General features: G+C 50.4%; 1 protein-coding gene across 1 annotated transcript; it reads right to left on the bottom strand.

Moving 5' to 3' along the window:
• Nucleotides 1-324: 324 nt before the first annotated feature.
• On the bottom strand, nucleotides 325-21266 carry CSF2RB (colony stimulating factor 2 receptor subunit beta). Its single transcript, XM_049772462.1, has 14 exons — nucleotides 21191-21266; nucleotides 18483-18660; nucleotides 16568-16758; nucleotides 14551-14690; nucleotides 14290-14458; nucleotides 13801-13936; nucleotides 13551-13705; nucleotides 11485-11621; nucleotides 10651-10810; nucleotides 8108-8198; nucleotides 7897-7954; nucleotides 7539-7642; nucleotides 5971-6931; nucleotides 325-375 (listed from the first exon to the last, which is right to left on the bottom strand). Exons 1-14 carry the CDS (start codon nucleotides 21264-21266, stop codon nucleotides 325-327), a joined length of 2607 nt encoding a protein of 868 aa, XP_049628419.1.
• Between the last annotated feature and the right edge of the window lie 1561 nt (nucleotides 21267-22827).

Raw genomic sequence — 22827 nt, 5'->3', positions numbered from 1 at the left:
ACACCACCAATTGCATGCCCTCTGGTCCCCCTGCACCCCTGACCAAAGGTGTGATTTTAAAACAAACCATCTCCATGCTATTTGAATAATGCCATAGAAAACAAAGGACCAAGGAGAGACCAGCTCATTCATTCTGTGAGGCTAATAGCATCCCTGAAATGGAAGCAAAGAAATACGTTTCGCCCCCAAGAACAGGCAAAGGTTGGGGAGGTAGGTCAGGGATAGAGCACAGATCTTGCCTAGGTGAGTTTGTGGTTTGGATCCCAGGCATGAAAGGATCTTAGTGGACAAAGGTCCTTTTAGGATGAAGGTTGGCAAGATCTCTCAGTACAGAAGACTGACTACAACAACCACGACAAAGCAGATTTGCCCTGGGACCACACAGGAAGACTTTATCCTAGGCTTCATCTTAGGACCTGTGCAAAAACCAAGATTGCCAACTACAGAAGACTGACTTGGGCAACTGCGACTGAGCAGAACTTTCTCTGATACCATAAAGAAAGACATTGGGATTAGACAACCAATATGCCTGGAACCTGTAGTCAGTCTTTTGACAGTATGCTTTATGGGTGAAGATACCCTGGATCTCTTAGGTCAATGGAGTTTTCTTTCTAATTTCCCCAACATTTGCAGTGTCTATGCAAAACAAAACAACACCACATCTGTCCCTCTTCCCCCTTTCCTTCTTTATTCTTTTAATTTTACTTACATTCTAGAAAGGAGCTCCCACCTTTTCTGTAGAACTTGAATCATTTCTATGTCTTTCTACAAACTGGGGGAAAAAAAAGTGAATGGGACCCAGGGGCCAACTGGTCTTGGGAACAATGAGTGGGGAAAAAATAAGGTTAGATCTAAACACCTAAGCCAAAGTCAATGACAACAGAATCAAGAGACCCAAACTATAACAATCTAAACTTAATATGGACCTGTTACACTGGTAGTCTTGGGGGCTATGAGTGGAGTTATGGGATGCCTGAGGGGAACTATAGTGAAGAGAGGTGGTGGGAATGGCCTGAAATCACTGTCACTAAATGCCTGAAATACAACTGTGAAAGACTTGTTAAAAAATTTAAAACAGTTAAAGAATGGAGATTTGCATGCTGCTAACCAGGAAGAGAATTGTAGATGAAAACTTAAATGACAGATAAAACCTGAAAATCAAAGCTGTGTGTGTGTGTGTGTGTGTGTGTGTGTGTGTGTGTGTTTGTCTTTATCTGAACTGTGACTTCCCTCCACTCTCTTTAGAATGTTTATTTATTCTTTGCTACTCATATCAAGACTCTTGGAAGAAAGACTTTTTTTTTTCCTCTCCCAAATGTTTGTGGAACTTTGGTGAAATGAATTCATTCAGACACAATGACAATGATTGTAAATGATGTCTGTGTTTCTAAGAGCTCCAGCTGCAAGCTCCAGGCTCCAAACCCTCTTTGCTCGGTGGTGCAGAAGCCTGAGACACACATTCCTGTCTCGTTTTGACTGTACCAGAATTTTAAAATACATGATATTTTAAGCACCCGGCTAGCTCTGCCAGTGGAATGGTGAGATACTTAAAATACATGCTAGCTGACAGCTTTTCCTAAGCTCTTGGTGCAAAATGTAAAGAGGTACTTGCTAACTATTTTATTTTTACCTTGGCCTCCCACATCTCCCCGCCCTGGAAGGTAAAGCTAAAAGGTGAACTTTACTTACAACGGTGGTCTAGCGCATAGTACAGCAGGTGGGACACATGTTTTGCAAAGTGCTGACCTGGGTTCGATCCCCAATAATCTCCTAGAGTTCCCTGAGACTGACCAAGAGTGTATTCCCTGAGCACAAAGCCAGCACTGAGTCCTGAGCACCACCGGGTGTGTCCCCAAAACAAAAAACAAAACAAAACAAAACAAAACAAAAAAATAGAAAAACAGAAGAAGCTGGCTGGAAGCTTAGTCCAAAGAAGGAAACTTGGTCTTGGTCAAAGACCCCTGTACCACTGGAGTCAAAGAATCATCAGATTCCTAGAAATTTCTAGAAAATTCTAGGAAGTGGCATGCTGTTCTGCCTGTGTAGACCCCTGCAGCAGGGGTTAGTGGGGCTGAGGTGGAGAGGGGGAATATTTTGCCCCTTTAAATCATCCCACAAACCACCCCCCCCTCCATTCATTCCTTCCTTTGTCGTGACTCCTAGGGTGAAGACAAACATTCAGGGCCCTTGGGACACGAAAAAGAGGGCGAGAACTCAGAGACTATCTAGAGACTGTCTAGGAAACTGGTGAGAAAGTTCTAGTTCTTCAGGGATCAGTTTATTTATAGCCCAGAAGGAGTCGCACCTGGGTTGCTTGCAAACTCTTTTCCCCCAAAGCTACTTTCTCAAAGCGAGGTGGAGGATGCTCAAAGGAGATAAAGTAATGGGCATGATGATACCCCTGAGGAACAGTATTGCAAAGCACAGAGAGAGACAGAGACAGAGACAGACAGACAGACAGACAGACACACACACACATATACACACGCGCGAGCACGCACGCGCGCGCACACGCACACAGAGGCAGAAAGAGACAGAAAGAGACAAGACAGAGAAAAAGAGAGAGGAGAGAGAGATGTCTTCTCCAGAGACAGGCAAGGGAGAGGCCAGTGGGGAGGGCAGGAGGGACTCTGGGGACTTAGGTGGCAAGAAGTGTGCCTTGGTGAAGGGTGTTGGCCATTGTATGACTGTAACTCGATTGGGTACCGCTTTGTATCTGTGCATCTGGAGATGATGCTCTTAAAGGACGCAAATGCCATTTTCATCATCAATGGAGGGAGGAGCTGTGGGGTTTCCTTTCATTGATTGGCTATTTAAGTTTCTTTTGTAAACTCCCCCTTCCCCACACACTTTCTCCATGAGCTCTTAACTTAGGGGGCTCTGGCATTATTTATGGGTATTCTTTTTTATGAAGAAAAATATTTTTTTATTTTATTAATTTTTTTTATTTTTAATTATGAGAACAAAGATGTAAAGAAAGAGGACAAGGTAAAGTTACAGTGGAAGGACAATCACCCATAAACAAAATTCTCAGTAGTCCCATTGCTGATATCTTAACTTTGAACTTTCAGCCAAAGAACATTAAGAAAAATAAAAACAGAACCCATGTACAATTACTTTGTCCCTCAAGTCCCCAGATTGTAGTACATAATATTTCTTAGCAGCACACAAAACAATCTAAAGACATAAACTTATGTAACTCCTTAAACATTATTTATGGATATTCTTGACTCTCTCGCCATCTCTCACCCAATCCTGGGTACCTTATCTCATCCCTCTTCCTAATACAGAGGCCTCTCCTTTCACCCCCTCACTTTCCCAGAGGATCAGTAGCAGCAGTGCTCAGGCTCAGTGCTGGGGGAGTTCTGTTGGCAGTGCTCAGGAGGACAAGTGGTGTGGAGGATGGAAGCCAGGACTCAAACATGCAAAGCCTGCTCTGGGCCCCAGGTCTAGTCTCCTGTAATATCTGCCTCATTCCCATACACACAGGCTCAGCCCTCTTGTCACTTTAGAGCCAATCAGGCTCAGACCTAAGTGGCCCCACACTCCTTACTCCTTCCCTTCTTTCCTGGCTCTTCTCGGCAATCTTTGGGTCAGAGTGATAGCACAGCGGTAGGGCATGTACCTTGCACATAGCAGACCCCAAATGGACCCGGGTTCGATTCCTAGCATATGGGAATATGGTCCCCCAGTCTGCCAGGAGTAACTCCTGAGCACTGCAGGGTGTGGCCCAAAGAACAAACAAACAAATAAAAAAACTTTTTTGGGTAGAGCGGGCGATGCTCCTGACTCTGCACTCAGAAATCATTCCTGGCAGGCTCAGGGGACTATAAGGGATGCCAGGGATCAAATTCAGGGTAGCTGCTGTGCTATTGCTTCAGTTCTGGACAGTGAAACTTCTCTTCCTAGGAACTTGGATTTGTTATTCCTGACATTCCTTACCAGCCCACCCCGCCCCCCCTGAATTAAATGTAGAAGTCATGAGGATAGAGAAGGGTTCCCATCTTGAAGCTAGAGGAGAGAAGGCTTTGTCAGGTATGCACACAGAAGGAGTATCCCCTTCCCAAAGCTCATTCCTGCACCCCTCAGGGCCCATAGGAGCGCAGGGAAGACACACAATTTCTCAGGGGTACCCTCCCCTGCTTTGTCAGCAGAGTGCTCCGAGGGGAGCCTGTATTTTATTCAACCACACTGCAGAGTGTATAGGTGGCACCCTGAAGTCTCAGCAACAGAAGGGAAGGGGAGAAGGTGACACCTCTCAAGTCCAGCTTTTTGTGGGCTCGCAGATGGGCACCAGAATGCGAGAACCTTGACCAATGATGCAGAGTCCAGAGGGTTCATGTTTTTGGGGAAGTCCGAAAGGCAGAGATGGAAACTGGGCCCTGTTCTGGGGTCCAGGGGAAGGAGATCAGGAGCCAACTGCCTCCTTGGGGACAGGAGGGAGTGTGTGTGGGTCTTTCTGGGTGAAGTAGCTTCCATGTGATGAAAGAGCATTCCTCTGTTCAGTGTCCTTTTCTCATTTTGGAGGGACAGGGTGGGTTCTAGAGCCCCCCAAACAGGTCCAGAATCCAAGTGGTTCTTGGCCAATTGGGTCTGCAGATCAGAACATCTCAGTATGTGGTGCTATTCAGACCAGTGTTGGGGGACCTAGGCCACCCTAGCGTTGCTGGAAGGGGTCCTGGCTGTACCCACAATCTCTGAAGCATTTATGGCCACATCAAATGGGTTGGGACAGAATCTGGTCCCTGCACACTCCCCAACCACCAAACCGTCTCCCAGGCCCCCTTTTTCTCAGGAGCAGGAGGTTCGGAGGTAGCCCCTGAGTCTATCTAGAAGCCCCATCAGGTTATGGCACCAAGGCTGGCCTGGCAGGGTGGGTTATGCTCATCCAACCTTGAAGTCCAAAGCTCCTCCCCTGTGCCCCCCCGCTGAGGCAAAGTCAGAGGATGAACACATTCATGGACAAGACGGAAGGGAAGGGCGGCTGGTGAGGGAGATGAAAGCAAGGTGATGAGGAAGTCTAGAAGGTTCTAAAAGGTCAAACTTGAGAAAAGGGGAATTTGGAGAGGGGTGTGTGTGTGTGTGTGTGTGTGTGTGTGTGTGTGTGTGTGTAAGAGGTGGGGGGATAGAGAAATGGAGAGAGAATATAAGAAAAGAGAGAGAAGGGGCTAGAATGAGAGTTCAGTGGTAGGGAGGGTGTGTGTGTGTGTGTGTGTGTGTGTGTGTGTGTGTGTAAGAGGTGGGGGGATAGAGAAATGGAGAGAGAATATAAGAAAAGAGAGAGAAGGGGCTAGAATGAGAGTTCAGTGGTAGGGAGCTTTTCTTGAACAAGGCCAATCGAGGTTTGATCCCCGGTTTGAGCACTGCTAGGAGTAATTTCTGAGTGTAGCAAAGTCAGAATTAACCCCTGAGTAGTGGAAGGTGTGGTTCCCCCCCTCCAAATAAAAGAGAGGAGAGAAAATAGAAAGAGAGGACTAAGGGGAAGTAAGTGGATAAAGAAGATAAGAAAGGAGAGGAGAGGAGTAGAGAGAGAAGACAAAGAAGGAAGAGAAAGAGATAAAAGAGAGAGAAGGGAGGGGCGGAGAGATAGCACAGCGGTAGGATGTTTGCCTTGCAAGCGGCCGACCCAGGACAGGCATTGGTTTGAATCTCGGCATCCCCTATGGTCCACCGTGTCCGCCAGAAGCAATTTCTGAGCGCAGAACCAGGAGTAAGCCCTGAGCACCGCAGGGTTTGAGTGACTCAAAAACAAAGATGTAGTAGAGAGACAAAACAAAACAAACCAAAACCAAAACCAAAACAAAACAAAACAAAACAAAAAAGTAGTAAAGAGAGGAGTTTGCTGATGGACAGGCAGCTGGACTGACCCTGGACCTCTTGTCCTTGGCTTTGCATCTGGACTGTGAAGAGAGGGGCAACCTGAGGGAAGCTGGGTCTCTGATCTGGGGGTTTTTAGCGCGCCCCCTCCAGTCTGCTGCCATCCCAGGTGGGCAGAGCCAAGTAATCCTGCTGCTTCAGCGCTTTGAAGAGCTGAATGGCCGGTAGCTGGGGTGCAGCCGGACCTGGGGGTTTCTTGCTCTGGAGAACCTGGTGGTCCCCCATGTCGGAACTGAGCACTGGGGGGCATTTGCCGGGTGAGGAGGAAGAACCCGGGGCCAGGCCGGGCAGGAAGCAGTAATCACCCACCTGCTGGAGCACCAGAAGCTCCTCGGGGTGTGAGGGTGCTGGGCTGGGCTCCTCAGGGCTTGTGGGGGTGCTGCTGGTGGCTGGAGGAGCCTGACTGATCAAGGGGGCTGGGGGATTGTGGCCCGATGTGGGAGGGAGCTCCACATAGTCCCCGAACTGAGGCTTTGAGGGGATCAGAGCCCCCTGGGGTCCCTCAGGCAGGCCAGGACAGAGGCTGGGGTCCAACTGGGGAGGACAGAAGTTCAGGTGCGCAGCAGTGATGTAGTCTAAAGTGGGACTCCTTTTCCCTGGGTCCCCAGAACTGGTGGCCTGCCCAGAGGAGCTGTCTTTTGCCTCCTGACTAGTCTCTGAGAGATCGGGAGGTCCTGACACCAGCGAGGGGGCCTCAGCCCCTGGGGAGGCCTTTGCCCACTTCAGGGGGACCAGCTGTCTCTGCCCACCTGGGGGGAGACACAGGTAATCCAGGGACCCTGGAGGGAGAGGCTGGGGGTCGGTGTCAGCCGGGGGATGTTTCTGTAGCTCCCCGAGATTTGGCATCGAGTGGCTGTGGGACAGTCCCAGATAGGGGCCATTGAAGTGCAAACCGGGGTGCAGGTTCTCCGGGGACCCCGGGGGTGGGCACGAGGGGGGCTTCTCCGAGGAGGTGGGAGTCAGGTCAGCCTCTGCAGGTGCTTCTCGATCCCATCCCGGGTCCTCGGTGGTGACAAGTGACACTTTGCTGTGCCCAAAGTCTCTGGGGACCACCCTGTGGAGAAGGAAGGGGCAGAGTAGGACCTGTCCCCAGCTGGGGGTGCAGGGGGTGGTTTCTGGGCTCCTGGATGCAGTGGGTGGTGAGGACTGGGGCAGAGGGAGTTCTGAGCAGGAGCCGACATTGGCCCTGTATCCCTAAGGAGCCTAAGAATTCTCCAGTTTTTTTGGGGTCCCCAAACAGTGCGACTCAGCCATCTCGATGGCTCCTTGAGGGCCTGTTTGGGGGGCAAAGGAGCTTGGGGGCAGGCAGGGGATCCCAGGCGTCTATGCCCCTGAAGCTCCTGTGTCCCCACTACAGCCCTGAGGGCCTGTCCACACCGCCTCCTGCTCCCACCCACTATGATGATCTCCCCTGAAGGCTGCTGCTCCCAGTCTGCCCCCACCCCAGAGCACCCAAGGCATAGCTGGCAGACTGGGGAAGCCGAGTGCCCCAGCCCTGCTGTTGGCCAAGGGGCAGGTGTGACACCCCCCCCACTGCTGTAAATAGATTGGAGGGCCCTTTGGTTCAGTGCAGACCCCATTAGGGGGTCAGAAGACACCCCACCCCCATGACTCCAGGTGCCCTCCCAGCACCCATATCCCCTCAGAGCCCCCCCACTCACCCCTGCAGCTCAGACAGGAGGCTGCTCCCTAGTTCCTTGTTGGGATGGCTTCGGGTGTCCAGGGCAGACCAGCTGTCTGGAAGCCGCAGCCCGGAGCTCCCATTCTGGAAAGGAAAGAACGTTTGTGTCTGTGGGGTTCCTGAAGAGGGGTGCTGTGAACTCTCAAGGAAGCAGCAGCTCCTGGGGCCACTCCCCAAGAGCCCCCAAGTGGGGTATTATGTATAGGCATGTGGGGGTCCTGGACAATCTGGCAGTCTGGGGGGACAGGCCTGACTCCTCCAATCCATCCTGCCCCATCCCCATGATGGAAGACCCCAGGAGGGGCTGGGGGAACCCCACATCCTGCTGTCCCCCCTACCTGAAACAGACGGCTCTTGCTGGGGTTGGGGATCTTCTCCTCCCACTTCCGGTTTAGCCTGCAGAAGGGCAGGACAGGGTCATGCACAGAGGGGAAACTGAGGCTCAGGAGGGGCAGGATGAGGGTCCCAAGCCCCACAGGGAAGGGGGCAAGCTGAGATGGAAGGGGCAGCCAGTGGCATCCCTATCCCCCTGGGTAACCCCACTGTTACCTGTACCCGTAGATGCAGCAGAAGCGCAGGACGGGCACCAAGGCCAGGGTGGTGAAGACCAGGATGAGGATCAGGCCCCACGTGGGCATCTCTGTGGTCGGTGGGGGAAAGTTGTTAGTGTCTGGGGGTGTGACTGAGGCTGGAGGAGCACCTCACTTGGTGGGGAGCACTTCCATCAGCGCCAGACACACTGCCTTGGGGTGCAGGGGAGGAGCTGTGGGGGGCTTTGAGCAGTGATCTGAGACCCCGTCAAGCCTGAGAGTGGGAGAGGCACAGGGCTTAGAATCTATCATTCCTCCTGTGTAACCTTACCTACAAGAAAGACCTGCCCATGTCTGAGGTTTGGCCTTAGGGGCAAAAGGGGATTTGCATGGATGGAGGTTGGAGAAAGGGCTGGAGGAGAGATGGCTGAAAGAAGCTAAGACGTAGGGCAAGCTGAGGATAGCATGTGCTTAAATAGGTTTATGATATAGGCCACCCATGTTGGCCAGGGCAAATAAAGATGTTATCTCCTGAAGAAGCCTGCCTGTGAGTTTTCTACCCGCTGCTCTCCTGATCTTGCAGACCCGCCGGCTGGTGGGGGTTGAAGCCACAAAGCCTGGGAAGGCAGAGAAAGGCCGTCTCATCCCATCACCATCCAGCTCCATCCAAAGGGCCTCTGTATTTTTTTATACTACATATGTTCTCATATGTTCTTGTGCATGTGGGCGAGGTGTGCGTGTGAATGGGGGAGAGTGTGTGAGAATATGTGCAAACAAATGTCTATCTGAGTGGTGCCCACATATGACTATGTATGTCTGCATTTTATGCATGAGTATACACACAACGCGAGTTTGTGTATGATTCTGTACAGGTGTATTGTACATATGAAAGCATGGGAGTGTATTCTATGTACACATTCGTGTGTGTGTATGAATTATGAGCATGTGTCCAATGAAAGCACATGTATGGCTGTGCACACATGGACACACAAGTGTGTGCAGGCTGAGGGCAGAATGAGTGAGCACTTGGCGGGGATGTGGAGAGAAAGGAACTCTTATCCACTGGTGGTGGGAATGCCGTCTAGTCCAACCTTTATGGAAAGCGATATGGAGATTCCTCCAAAAACTGGAAATCGAGCTCCCATATGATCCAGCTATACCACTCCTGGGGATATACTCTAAGAACATAAAAATACAATACAAAAATCCCTTCCTCAGGGGCCAGAAAGATAGCATGGAGGTAAGGTGTTTGCCTTGCATGCAGAAGAATGGTGGTTTGAATCCCAGCATCCCATATGGTCACCTGAGCCTGCCAGGAGTGATTTCTGAGCATAGAGCCAGGAGGAACCCTTGAGCGCTACCGGGTGTGACCCAAAAAAACAAAACAAAAACAAAACAAAACAAAACAAAAAACAAGAAAACATTACAGCTTCACCCAGGAATGAATCAGAATGGCGAGAAGGAAACCAGCCTTGAAAATGGGTCGAGTTCATTCATCATCAGGGAGATGCAAATCAAAACAACTATGAGGTACCATCTTATGCCACAGAGATTGGCACACATCACAAAGAATGACAATAAGCAGTGCTGGTGGGAATGTGGAGAGAAAGGAACTCGTTCACTGCTGGTGGGAATATAGTCTAGTCTAACCTTTATGGAAAGCAATATGGAGAGTCCACCAAAAACTGGAAATTGAGCTCCCATACAATCCAGCTATACCACTCCTAGGGATATACCCTAGGAACATAAAAATACAACACAAAAATCCCTTCCTCACACCTATATTCGTTGCAGCATTATTTACAATAGCCAGACTCTGGAAACCACCAAGATGCCTTTCAACAGACGAATGGCTAAAGAAACTGGTACATATACACAATGGAATATTATGCAGCCGTCAGGAGAGATGAAGTCATGAAATTTTCCTATACATGGATGTACATGGAAATAAGTCAGAGGGAGAGAAAAAAAATGCAGAATAGTCTCACTCATCTGTGGGTTTTAAGAAAAATAAAAGACATTCTTGCAATAATTCTCAGAGGTGAAAAAGAGGAGAGCTGGAAGGTCCAGCTCACTACATGAAGCTCACCACAAGGAGTGATGAGTGTTGTTAGAGAAATAACTACATTGAGAACTATCATAACAATGTGAATGAACGAGGGAAGTAGAAGCCTGTCTAGAGTACAGGCGGGGTGGGGTGGGGAGGAGGAAGATTTGGGACATTGGTGGTGGGAATGTTGCACTGGTGAAGGGGGTTATTCTTGGCATGACCGAAACCCAACTACAATCATATCTGTAATCAAGCTGTTTAAACAAAGATATATATAAAAAGAATGAGTGATCACTGGCTGCAGCCTGAGGCAATGTAGGGACTTCCCACAGGAGGCCGCACATCCACTGTGCCTGGAGGAAGGGGAGGGTTTAGGAGCTAAACAAGCCCACACCCTCCAATTCTGGCTCCCCAGGACTCCCTCCACGAGCCCACGACCCTGTCTGGTTCTGTTTCTACCTCCAACCTCCCCTGTGCTCCACTTGCTGGGCTGTGTCCCCGGGAAGACTCACCCCATTCCGTGCTCCACTCATACTCCTGGCTCCACTCACTCCAGGTTCCATTATAGCCCTTCTGGGGCTTGACTCTCACCCTGGCCTGGTACCGGGTGGAAGGTTCTAGGCGCGGCAGGGACATGCTGTGTGCATTCAGCAAGGATTCCATCTTGGTCGTCTGTGGGCACAGGACACAGCCCCTCTCAGCACCTGAGATCTGCCCAATACCACTCTCCTGGGGACCCACTCCATGAGCTGTCCAGTGGGCAGCTAGGACCAGCCTGCAATGTGCCAAATGACGTGACACCACATTGTGGGCCGTGGCTGTTTCATCCTCTGACCTTCCTAGGGGGCAGCTGGGACCCAGTTCTGCCCACCCAGGAAATCAGGAAAGGACTCCTAACCTTGTCCTTTAGCCACACTGGTGCTGGAGCCTGTGGTGCCCTCATAGCTGCACCCTGCCTCAGTTTACCCATTCCTATGCCCAAATCTCTGGGACTGCCTCTGGGTTTCTGATCTGGGCTCCTTGGTGTGTTTGCCAGCCCCGTGGGCAACCTGGAAGAGGGGACCTCAGATCCAGACCAGGGCTCTGCTGAGAACAAGTCTGTTCTGTGATTGTGTGAGGGAGACCCCAGTAGATGTTTCTGGAAATTTCTCCTGCGTTGCAGACCCTTCAGCCCGCAACTCTGGCCACCCGACATCTGTGACCCTTTGCCCTTTGGGGTCTTCCTTGACCATCTTAACTTCAGAACCTTCACTCATCATACAGAGTCGGGCTCCCCAAGTCCCTGAAGAACTCTCTCCTGGGTGCTCTCTGCCACCCCAGCTCTGCAACCCTCCCCAGGCTCTCACCTCCCAAGAGACAGCTTCACTCTTGTACTGGACCTGGAAGGTGTAAGCGATGTTGAAGGTCATTTTCTTGGTTTTCCAGCTCAGACTGTAGCTGTCCCCCGTCTTGGTGCCATTCAGGGTTGGGGGCGCCAACTGAACTGGAAGGGCATTCAGAGGTTTGTTCTCAGACTTCCTACCCCAGAACATCCCCACAGACCCCAGACCGTCCCTTCAACATGGTAGAGTCTGTGGCCCCTGTTACCCCACAGCCCCTCTCTGCCCTGCACAGCTGCTCTTGGGAGGAGCGAAGATACACTTGGCTGAGAACTCGGGAGGTTGGGGCATGGTGTGTCCCCCCCCCCCGCCCTGTTTTGACACTCAGGAAAGTGCCCACTAGCTCTTCTGTCTGTGCTGCAGCATCATTGGGTGCCCTTCTGGATGTTTCTCTCGATTTTATTGACTTTAGAACCCAGATCAGAAGCCCAGAGTCAGTTCTGGATTTTGGGGTAGAATGGGAAAATTGAGGCATCTGTGGGCAGACTCCTGGGTTCTGATTGGGAAATGGAAGCTGAGGTGACCAGCATGGCTGCAGTCAGGCAGTGTGGGGGACCCTGCAGATCCCCCCTGAGGAAGGAGGCATCTAGCCCCCCGGACCAAGGTCAAGACACTGTGTTCTCAGATCCATTGTGTGCTCAGACTCTCTGTGTGCTCAGATCCACTATGTGTTCAGAAATGCTATGTGCTGGGACCCCACTGTATGCTCAGACCCACTGTGTGCTTGGTCAGCATGAGCTAGGTTGGAGGCCCTCGCCAGGGCTCTTGACTCCAGAGCAGAAAGCCAAGTGGGCACTGCAGGGAAAGTCTGGTCCCACCCCAGTCCTCCAGCTTTTCTGATGGCAGGAAACATTGGTCAGGGCAGGACTGGAAGTTTCTGTGAGGCCCTGGGGTGTGTAGAGCAGTGGCCCAGCAGACTCGGGAAAGCAGAGAATGGGATACGGAAAGGTACTTGAAAGAGGCGCTTCTGAGGAACCCCTGAGACCCCATCTGCTCATGGACTGTGTTGTTGGATGGGACATATGTGGAGTCTGGGCTGTGAGAATCTAAGTTTACATGGGTTACATAAAACACCACATGAACACATGTACACGAGCGCACCTGTGCATATATGCAGACGCACATTGCATACACACCTGCATATAAACACATATACATGCTAATACACTTACCACATATGCCTGAACACATGTTGCATGTATTTCCATATGGGTTAGAGTTAGGGTTAAAGTTCTATTTTGTACATTTTCAATTTCCTACACTAGCACACATATATCCACACAGCAATACTGAGATATGTATTTTCCTATACATATGGACGCACAATACAAAGGCACATGAATGGACACAGGCCTCCATACCGGACACACATTTGCATTATATATTTTTATAACTATGTTAATAATATCTAGAACAGGGGTCCTCAAACTTTTTGAACAGGGGGCCAGTTCACTGTCCCTCAGACCATTGGAGGGTCTGACTATAGTAAAAACAAAACTTATGAACGAATTCTTATGCACACTGCATATATCTTATTTTGCAATGAAGAAACAAAACAGATACAAATACAATATGTGGCCCGCGGGCCATAGTTCGAGAACCACTGATCTAGAATATGCAATATAATTATGATGGATATAAACATATTTGCATAACTATATAGAATCCTACTTTATAGGTAGTCATAAAATATATCTCTATGAAATATATTTATAAAATTTTTGGGGGGTCACACCCAGCAGCGCTCAGGGGTTCCTCCTGGCTCTACACTCAGAAATCCCTCCTGGCAGGCTCGGGGGACCATATGGGATGCCGGGATTCAAATCACCATCCTTCTGCATGCAAGGCAAACACCTTACCTCTATGCTATCTCTCCGGCCCCATATCTATAAAATTTCTATTGACCAAATAGGTTGTTACATAGATCTATAAATCACTAAGATTGATAAGTAACTATATTCCTATTACATGCAACATATATACGCACAGACCCTGGCAAGCCCCCCTTCCAGACCCGGGGGTGCCCCACTCACTGTTGTCCGAGGTTTTGATGAGCTTCTCCAGGGCCTTGGGCCGCACCGAAACGGTGACGCTGCTGGGCTGTGTGGCCTCGGGCACCGAGATGTCGCAGTGATGTCGGGTATAGTCGTGGCACTGCTCCAGACGCACCGAAGAGCACTCCTCCTCCCTGTGGAGGGGAGCCGTGAGCCCGGGAGGGGGTGCTTCCAGGAGCCTGGCTTGCTTGAAGACCCCCGATCCCTGCCCTTTCTCCCCGACACTCACCCGGTCCCAGGACTGGCCTTGAAGAAGAGGGAGAAGGGCAGGGCACGGGCCACGTCCGTCCTCACTTCCCAGGAACACCGAAGCGTGTGCACCCCGTCGAAGAGGCACTGGAGATTGTGGGGCTGCGCCTCATCACCTGCAGGGGGGACCAGCCAGCCTTCACCCCCGCTTCCCACCACTGGCCAGGTGCATCCAGGCAAAGGACTTTCCAGAGCAGCCTGACTGGACCCTGGGTGCCAGTGCTGGGGGCCCAACAGGACAAGGCGACCCTAATGCAATGGTTTGTGATCATCATGGGAGCGACAGGGTCAAAGTCAAGGTCAGAGCCTGGCTGCTGCCTCTCCAGGTCACCTCGACCAGGGATGGGGATTACAGACAGCATGGAAGGGTCTGGAATGCAGAATGCAGGGCTACTGCATGCTCATGGGGGCTGCTAGGAGTAGGAGGGACCCTCCCTGGGGTGGGGGCTCTGTCCAGCAGCCTTCTTACCAGCTGCAGAGACCCAGCGCTCCTCAGTGCTCCACGAGCTGGGTTGTCCCAAGAACCCCATGCCCGGGACTGGCCGTGCTCGCACCCGGGCCACGTAGGTGCTCCTAGGCAGGAGGTGCCGGTGCTCCAAGACCACTTGGGAGGAGCTGGAGTAGATGGTGAAAGCATCCTGAATGGGGGAGAGGGCAGCTGGAGTAGGTGCCACCTGCGGGGGTGGGGGGTTCAGCTCAGGGTGGCAGGAGTGGTGTTGGGGGTCCCTACCTCCCAGGAATCCTGGAGGCGCCGATATGCCACCTCAAATTCCAGCTTTGACAGCCAGGGACTGGGCTCAAAGGTCCAGGTGAGCAAGATATTGTTCCCAGATCCATTGACCTGGAGGTTGGTGGGTGCAGGAGGCTGCACTGCATTGGGGAGAGAAAGAGAGATCATGAGGGGTTGGAGCTCCAGGGGACCACTAAGCACTCCAATCGCAGCCTCAGGGAACCCTCTTTTTGTTTTGTTTTGGGGCCATATCCCCACTATGACTCAGGGGTTACTCCTGGCTGTGTGCTTAGAAATCGCTCCTGGCAGGCTCGGGGGACCTTATGGGATGCCAGGGATTGAACCCAGGTATGTTCTGGGTCGGCTGCATGCAAGGCAAATGCCCTACCCGCTGTGCTATCTCTCCAGCCCCAGGACAACCTCTTCTGTTCAGTGAGGGATGCTGCCTTGTAGCCTCCTGCCAGCAGAGGGTGCCGTGACTCATGTTTCTTCCCTTGTGCATCTGTCAGCATCTACCTCTCTCTATTTTCCACCCTGGGACTTTGCTCCTGTCCTCTCTAGAACCTTCTAGAACTGTCACTCAAGGCAGGTTCCTTATCTTTCTTTTTATTTTGGGGGTGTGTGTATTTTAGGGCCATACCCAAAGGTGCTGTGTAAGATGTCACCCAAAGCGAAGGCATTCCCCCATCTTCCTCTTTTTGTTAAATCTCTCCTTTGATATGCAGAAGCCCACCTAAATAGGTACTTTATTATTATTATTATTATTATTATTATTATTATTATTGTTATTGGTTTTTGGGCCACACCCAGTAGCGCTCAGGGGTACTCCTGCCTGGTTCTGCTCTCAAAAATCACTCCTGGCAGGCCTGGGGGATTTGAACTTAGGTCATGGGTTAGCTACATGCAAGGCAAATGCTCTACCACTGTGCTATCTCTCCGGCTGGATAGGTACTTTTGCCTCTCTCCACCTTCCCCCTGCTAGTGAATTAGGAATGGGTTCATAAAGAAAAAGCCTTTTTTTGGCTTGGCGCTCAGACATACCCCAAGGCAAAAAGCCATTGACCCCATGACTGTCTCCTGACTAGCTTGGTTTAGTAATCCTTGGCCACTACCCTGCTTCTTCAGATTCATCTGCCTAGGGGTAGAAATACTGTGCTTGGGTAGCGGGACAAGAATCACAGCAGCAGGGCATTTGCCTTGCACGCTGCCCACCTGGGACAGACCCAGGTTCGATTCCCAGCATCTCATACAGTCCCCTGAGCCTGCCAGGAGCAATTTCTGAGTGGAGAGCCAGGAGTAACTCCTGAGCGCTGCAGAGTGTGGCTCAAAAAGCAGAAAAAGAAAAGAAGAAGAACGAAATGTGGTGAGTGGAGTGATCTCACAAGCGGATTTATTTTACAGCTCTGCATTCAGGAATTACTCCTGGGAACCATATGGGATGCCAAGTATTGAACCCGGTCTTCCACATGCAAGGCAAACACCCTCCCTGCTGTGCTATCTAGTACAGTGCTCTAGTCTCTCCTTAGCTTCTTTTCCTGTCCCCTACCTGGGGAGGAGCTGGTTGAGTGCCCGGTTGAATCTTTTCATCAATCAAAACATTTTGCAACTTATTTATTTTTTTTTGGCCACACCCGTTTGATGCTCAGGGGTTACTCCTGGCTAAGCGCTCAGAAATTGCCCCTGGCTTGGGGGAACCATATGGGACACGGGGGATTGAACCACGGTCCTTCCTTGGCTAGCGCTTCCAAGGCAGACATCTGACCTCTAGTGCCACCTCACTGGCCCCAAAACTTATTTTTTTCAACTTCACTTTTGCCTCTACTCTCCTCCACCTCCACTCAGTAAAACGTGGAGGGGGGGGGGGAGAAAAACTAAAGCAGTTGGGCCTGAGGTTATAGCTGAAGAATTCCCCCCCTTGCTTTGATCCAGGGAGACTAGCTTTAGGGATACTTGCCTTGCCTGAGAAGACCTCACACCTCTGTTCCCAGACCCCTTTTCTTGGGGCCCCCAACCTCACCGTGCAGAGCCAGGGTCACGTTGAGCTGAGCACCCAGAGATCTGTTGGCTTGGAAGGAGAAGTAGTCGTAGCTACCCAAGGCGAAGCCCTTGTAGGGAATGTCACACCTGGACACACAGCCAGGGCAGGGCGTCTCCAGCCGGAACGAATGATTGATGAGCTCACAGGACACAGGCTGTGGGGGTTTGCTGCTGGGGGAAGGCAGGGTTAGGACACCGGAGTCACGAGCTTGAAACCAGCCCACACACCCCTGAGAGGTGAGTCAGAGAGCTCTGGGGGTCCTGGCATTGTATGCAGCCAACCCTGGGATGGTCCCTGGGCATGTCCTGAACACTGCAGATGAGACTCCCAGACCATCATCACCACCACCAACAAGAACACAGCATGGTGGGGCAGGAGAGGTGGTGCAAGTGGTAAGGCGTTTGCCTTGTGTGCGCTAACCTAGGACAGACCAAACAGCGGTTTGATCCCCCAGCATCCCATGTGGTCCCCCAAGTCAGGGTTGATTCTGAATGCATAGTCAGGAGTAACCCCTGAGAGTCACCAGGTGTGACCCAAAAACCAAAACCCCAAAAAAAAAAAAAAAAAAAAAAAGAATACAGCATGAGAGAGACTGGTAGAGGGCAATAGGGGCGAGTACACTGGCTTTTCTTGCTGGAAGTCCAGATTCAATACCCTGCACAGCTGGATCCCCCAGGACTGCCGGGAAAGACCCCTGAGCATTGCTGGGTATGGCTAAAAATTTTTGTGTGAGGCCAGAGTGATAGCACAGTGAGTAAGGCATTTGCCTTGCATGCGGCTGACCCAGGTTTGAGCCCTGGCATGCCATATGGTACCCTGAGCCTGCCAGGAGTGATTTTGGGGGGTCTTTTTATGAGGGCCACACCCCATGGTACTCAGGGGCTATTCCTGACTCTGCATTCAGAAATTGCTCCGGCAGGCTTCAGGGAACATATGGGATACCAGAGATTGAACCCAGGTTGGCCAGCTGCAAGGCAAACACCCTACCCACAGTGCTATTGTTCTGGTTCCTATGCCAGGAGTGATTTCTGAGCACAGAGCCAGAAGTAAGCCCTGAGTGCTTCTAGATGTGGGCCCCAAAACAAGCAAACAAAAATATTGTGTGAAGAGGACCACCATGGGGCCTGGTGAAATGTGACATGGGGTGAGGGCAGGAAGGTGTGTGGAAACCAGGATATTTTAGTGGAAATGTGAAGGAGGGGAGAGAGGGAGAGCACCAGGATTCAGGCAAAGGGTATTTTCAGTCATTTCCGGTCAAAGCATTTGCTTTGGGGCTGGCAGTGTTGGATTCTTGGGTGACAGGAGGCAGAAGCCAGGAAGTGTGCAGAAGTGGGTGGGAGATGTATGGTTGAGCTTGGGAGAATTTTAAGGAATTGGGTCTCACTGTAAGTAGGGACGGGGGCACAGAGCTCTCATATTTGGTCCAAAGCCCAGGGGAGCGAGGCTGGGTTGTAAGCAGATTGGAGGGTTTTGGTGGGGCAATAGAGCAGCCCAAGGGACAGAGGATGTTTCTAGAACATCCCATGAAGCAGGGGTACTAACCCTGGAAAGACTATACTCTGGGCTAAGGGGCAGTTTGCTGATGCATGGGGGGTCTGCGGTGAGGAGGGGTGGTGGATGAGACCCAAACCTGGGCAATATTTGATCTGAATCATGCAGAACACTCTTAGTGGAGGGAGGTGGGACTGCAGGAGCAGCATGGAAACCTGGGTTCGAATATTTGGGGCTGCAGAGGACCAACTACTAGGGAAAATGGAGGCAGGGCTGGGCAGTAGAGAGCACTGAGAGCACCTTCTGCTGAGTGTCAGAGGGCAGAAAAGGGGCATCCTCCCTTCGCACACTTCTGGCCTCTGTTCCTACCATGGCCCACCCCTCCTCCAGGGCGTCAACTCACTCATTGTCCCTGTGCAGGAGGGTGAGGTTGAGGAGGCGCTGGGTCTTGGGGGGCAGAGTCCAGCGGCACTGGATGAGGCTTTCGTAATCATTGTAGCAGCTGAGGTTCTGGAGAAGAAGACTCTGCAGCGGAGACTCTGCAGATGAAATCAGAGGACACTTCGACCTTTGACCTGTACAAAATCACTAATTACTAATTACTAATCACTAATTACAGAAGACTGACTACAACAACCGTGACTAAGCAAAACATCTGGAACCATAAAGAAAGACTCTATCCTAAACTTCGTCCCAGGATCTGTCCAAAAAACCAAGATCTCTAACTACAGAGGACTGACTTTGACAACCACAATGGAGTGAAACATTTCTTGCCACCATAAAGAAAGACCTTAGGGTTCGACAATGAACAGATTCGGAGCCTGTAGTTGGTCTCATGACAGTATGCTTCAACGGTGGAGACACCCTATATCTCTTAGGCCAAGAGAATCTCCTTTCTAATTTCCCCAATAGTTACTGTGCCTATGCCAAACAAACAAAAAACAAACCAACACCTTGCCACACCAGTGCCCCTCTTTTAAATTTATATGTATAGCTTTAGACAGGGGCTCCCACCTGCTTGCTTTCTTTTTTTTTTTTTTTAACAGAATCATAGAACATGAATCATCTTGTTCTGCCTTATATTTCTATGTCTTCCTACAAACTGAGAAAAAAAAAGTGATAGTACCAGGAGCAAAGCAGTCTCATGAGCATTGAGTGGAAATAAAAATGATCAGACTTAAATACCCAACCCAAAGTTGGCAACAATAGAAGAGACCCAAACAACAACAAGCTATACTGTCACACTAGCAGTCCAGGGGGGCTCAGGGTGGAGGTATGGGATACATTTGGGGAACAGTGGCGGAGGGAGGTCAACACTGATGGTTAGGAATAGTGTGTCACTGCATGTAACATGAATGTCTACATTATAAGGAAAGCACACTCTAGATGTGTCCATTGGCTTTCCTGATGAAGTGCTTGATTTCCCCCCAAGAAATATAACAGCCAGAGGCCTGTTGGAGAAGTCAATCATAACTCCTGCGTGGATTACTGGCTATATTTTTGACATGGCTGTGACATTATATTTCTCTTTTCCTTTTATTTGACTTTGTCTCCCTTACAAAACTACAGATATTCGGCCTCAGTTTTCCTGCAGTCAAAAGAAATTTCAGTACCAAAGAAAGCTCTAAGTTCCCCACTGGCTAGTATATTTGCAACTCAAAGGTTGAGTTCAGCCAGTTCCCAGCAACTTGTTTTTCTCAGCTTCATGGTGGTAAACTATAGCTTCTGCCTTTCTTGAATTCTACTTTCCAGCAGGCTGCAAACTTTAATAGCAGTTTCTCTTCTCTTGCTATTAGAAGCTTCTTGCAAAACCAGAACACCTACTTTCTAAACCAGAACTTCCTCCCTTTTGCTAAGGATTTCTTTTTACCTATATAGGCTAGTTCTTTTGATATGTATATTCTAGGGCTTGGTATCATTGTCTTCCTTCTCCTAAGATTCTCTGCCCTTTGTTTCCACGGAAATACCTTGCATACCAGAGTTAAAAGATCAGCTGAAAAAGTAAAGTTTGTCTCTTGTCTAATAGACGTGGGTCCCCATACAATGCATTTTGTGTGGTCTCAATTATTTCATATTTCATATCCATCCATTCGTGTTGCCCGTTCTCCTCCGTGAAGGATTCCGTCCCACTAGAATTGCTGAGACGCAAGACACCTGCCGCAGAATAGCCCTGATTCTCTGTCACTATGTACCCTTAAATATAAAACTGTGAAAAACCTATAATTCACGTTGGTCTTATTAAAAATTATTAAAAAAATAAATAAAAAGAAGGGACAGGCCTGTCTGCACAGGCCAGATCACTATTGACCCTGCCCCTGCCCAGATCAGCATGATTCTGCCCCAGATTCTCCCTGACTCCCCCCCCCCCCATTCCTGCCCCTTCTGCCATGACCCCACCTCAACCCAGTCCATATTTACCTGGCCCGACCTAGAGCCACCTTGACTCCACCCAGATTTGCCGGACTGCCTCCCTATCTCTACCCCTGCTCCCTCCCCTTCCAGCCATGGCCCCGCCCCTGTCCCTTCCTTGCCCCTTCCCCATCCCTCCTGGTCCTAGCAGACCACTACCTGTTGGGTAGACTCCCCAGGGTCTGGGCTAGAGTTACTAGGGAGTCCCAGGGTACATTGGGGTCCCAGGTTAGATGCCCCTCCTGATAGACACACATAGGCTTCTAAAATGTTTTCAGCATGTCCCCAAACCCGTTGGGCCCAGCAGAGCAGCGGGGAGGCACCTCTGAGTCTCTGTTCTGTGTGACCATGGGTGGTGAGAAGGAGAACATGATCCCAGGGGACCCGAGAATCCAGATTTTCTGGGGGCCCTAGGGAAGGAGACTCAGTACCTCAGGAGCACTCCGGGGTACCCAGCCCAGCCACCAAGCAAAGGAGTGTGTTGGGCAGGGAGGTCAGGGTCATGAATGAAATGGGGTGGGGGCACAGAGAAGGTTCTGGAAGAATTAGGCTGGGCTTAGAGTCTTTGAATGCTACACAAGAGGAGAGGGTCATGGGACAGGGGAGACAGTGGGATTGGCAGGAGAGGAAGGGGAGGACGAGGGGGTGCAGAGAAAGCACTGGATTCTAGGAGCTTCTTGAGGGAGGGACTGTGGGGTTCACCTTGGGTGCTGGCCAGTCTGGGCCCCCAGCACCAGGCCAGTAGGATGCAGAGCAGCAGCATCTCACTCAGGGTCATCTCAGGTGAGTAGGAGTCACACGGGGGCGTCGTAGGGTTCTCACTCTTCCTCTAGCACTGAGAGCCAGGTCTGAGCCATGTCGGGGTGCTGTGAATCGCCCTAGTACCCGCTTCCTCAGCCTGTCAGAGAAACAGAGAAAGGTCAGCTGCAGCCCCAGAACAGGCCTTGGGGCCAGGAGGGGGGCCTTAGCCGGAGGGGACTGTCCTGATTGGCCCGGGGAGGAGTGCTCTGCAGAACTGGGGAGTGGGCACCCCAGAATCCTTTGGGAGCTGAACACATGTACTGCCAGCACAATGCACGATGACTCCTTCCCCAGTTCCACTTCCTGTTTCTCTGGAGCAGCCAAAGCCTCCTTCCTCAGGCCTGGGAAGTACCCGCAAGCACACACACAAGCACACAGAGACAAACACATACAAAAACCACTCACAGACACACGCTCACACACATTCAGACACACACACAAACACAGACTCTCACACATGCATACAGACACACACAGATTCAGACACAACCTCATAGACTTAGACACACATAAACAGACACACTCAGAGAAACTCACACATTCACACACAACCACACTCATACAAACTTAGACACATTTACACACGCACACAGACACGCTCAGGAGCTCACTCTTACACTCATCTACTCACACTCATTTTCATATTCGCACAGGCTCATGCTGTCACGCACACTCACATACTTACAGTCGCATGTGTCCACACATTCACAAATCTATACACTCACAATCATATGTGATGTGGCACACCTCTACACACACACACACACACACACACACCAGATCAATGCCAACCTGTAATCTATCTCTCTCTCTCTCTCTCTCTCTCTCTCTCTCTCTCTTTTGGTTTTTGGGCCACACCTGGTGACACCCCTGGGTCACTCCTGGCTATGCACTCAGAAATCGCTTCTGGCTTGGGGGACCATATGGGACATCGGGGGATTGAACCCTGGTTTGTCCTAGGTTAGCGTGTGCAAGGCAAACGCCCTACTGCTTGTGCCACCTCTCCAGCCCCTGTAAACTTTTACCCAGAATGCTCTATAAGATGGATGAATCTTGAATCAATAAGATGAAATCATGAAAATGTTAAGAAATTGTGGCCAGAGTGGTGGCGCAAGAGGTAGGGCATTTGCCGAACGAGGCTGACCTAGGATAGCGATTTGATCATATGGGATAGTCCCCCAAGCCAGGAGCACTTTCTTTTTCTTTTCTTTTCTTTTCTTTTCTTTTCTTTTCTTTTCTTTTCTTTTCTTTTCTTTTCTTTTCTTTTCTTTTTTCTTTTCTTTTCTTTTCTTTTCTTTTCTTTTTTGTTTTTGGGTCACATTCGGCAGTGCTCAGGGGCTACTCCTGGCTCTATGCTCAGAAATTGTTCCTGGCAGGCTCAGCCAGGAGTGACCCCTGAGCATCACTGGGCATGGCCAAAAACCACAAAAAAAAATTTTTTTAATGCTAATAAATAGAGCCACAACACAAAAACTCACCAACCCGAATCCCTATTATGCCCTATTTTCCAGATGTCAGGTTTAAAAATAAAAAGTCAG

Source organism: Suncus etruscus, chromosome 4 (assembly GCF_024139225.1).
Source record: "Suncus etruscus isolate mSunEtr1 chromosome 4, mSunEtr1.pri.cur, whole genome shotgun sequence".
In the NCBI taxonomy this organism is placed as follows: domain Eukaryota; kingdom Metazoa; phylum Chordata; class Mammalia; order Eulipotyphla; family Soricidae; genus Suncus; species Suncus etruscus.
The sequence above is the reverse complement of the archived record's forward strand: the minus strand, read 5'-3'. Positions and strand labels throughout refer to the sequence as shown.

Excerpts from the sequence above, each read along its gene's own strand:
- CSF2RB (XM_049772462.1), bottom strand. The coding sequence starts at position 21,266 with ATGACCCTGAGTGAGATGCTGCTGCTCTGCATCCTACTGGCCTGGTGC. Across the intron at positions 16,759-18,482 it reads CTCCTGCACAGGGACAATGA|CAGCAAACCCCCACAGCCTG; the intron begins GTGAGTTGACGC and ends GCCTTCCCCCAG. Across the intron at positions 14,691-16,567 it reads CGTGACCCTGGCTCTGCACG|TGCAGCCTCCTGCACCCACC; the intron begins GTGAGGTTGGGG and ends TCCCCAATGCAG.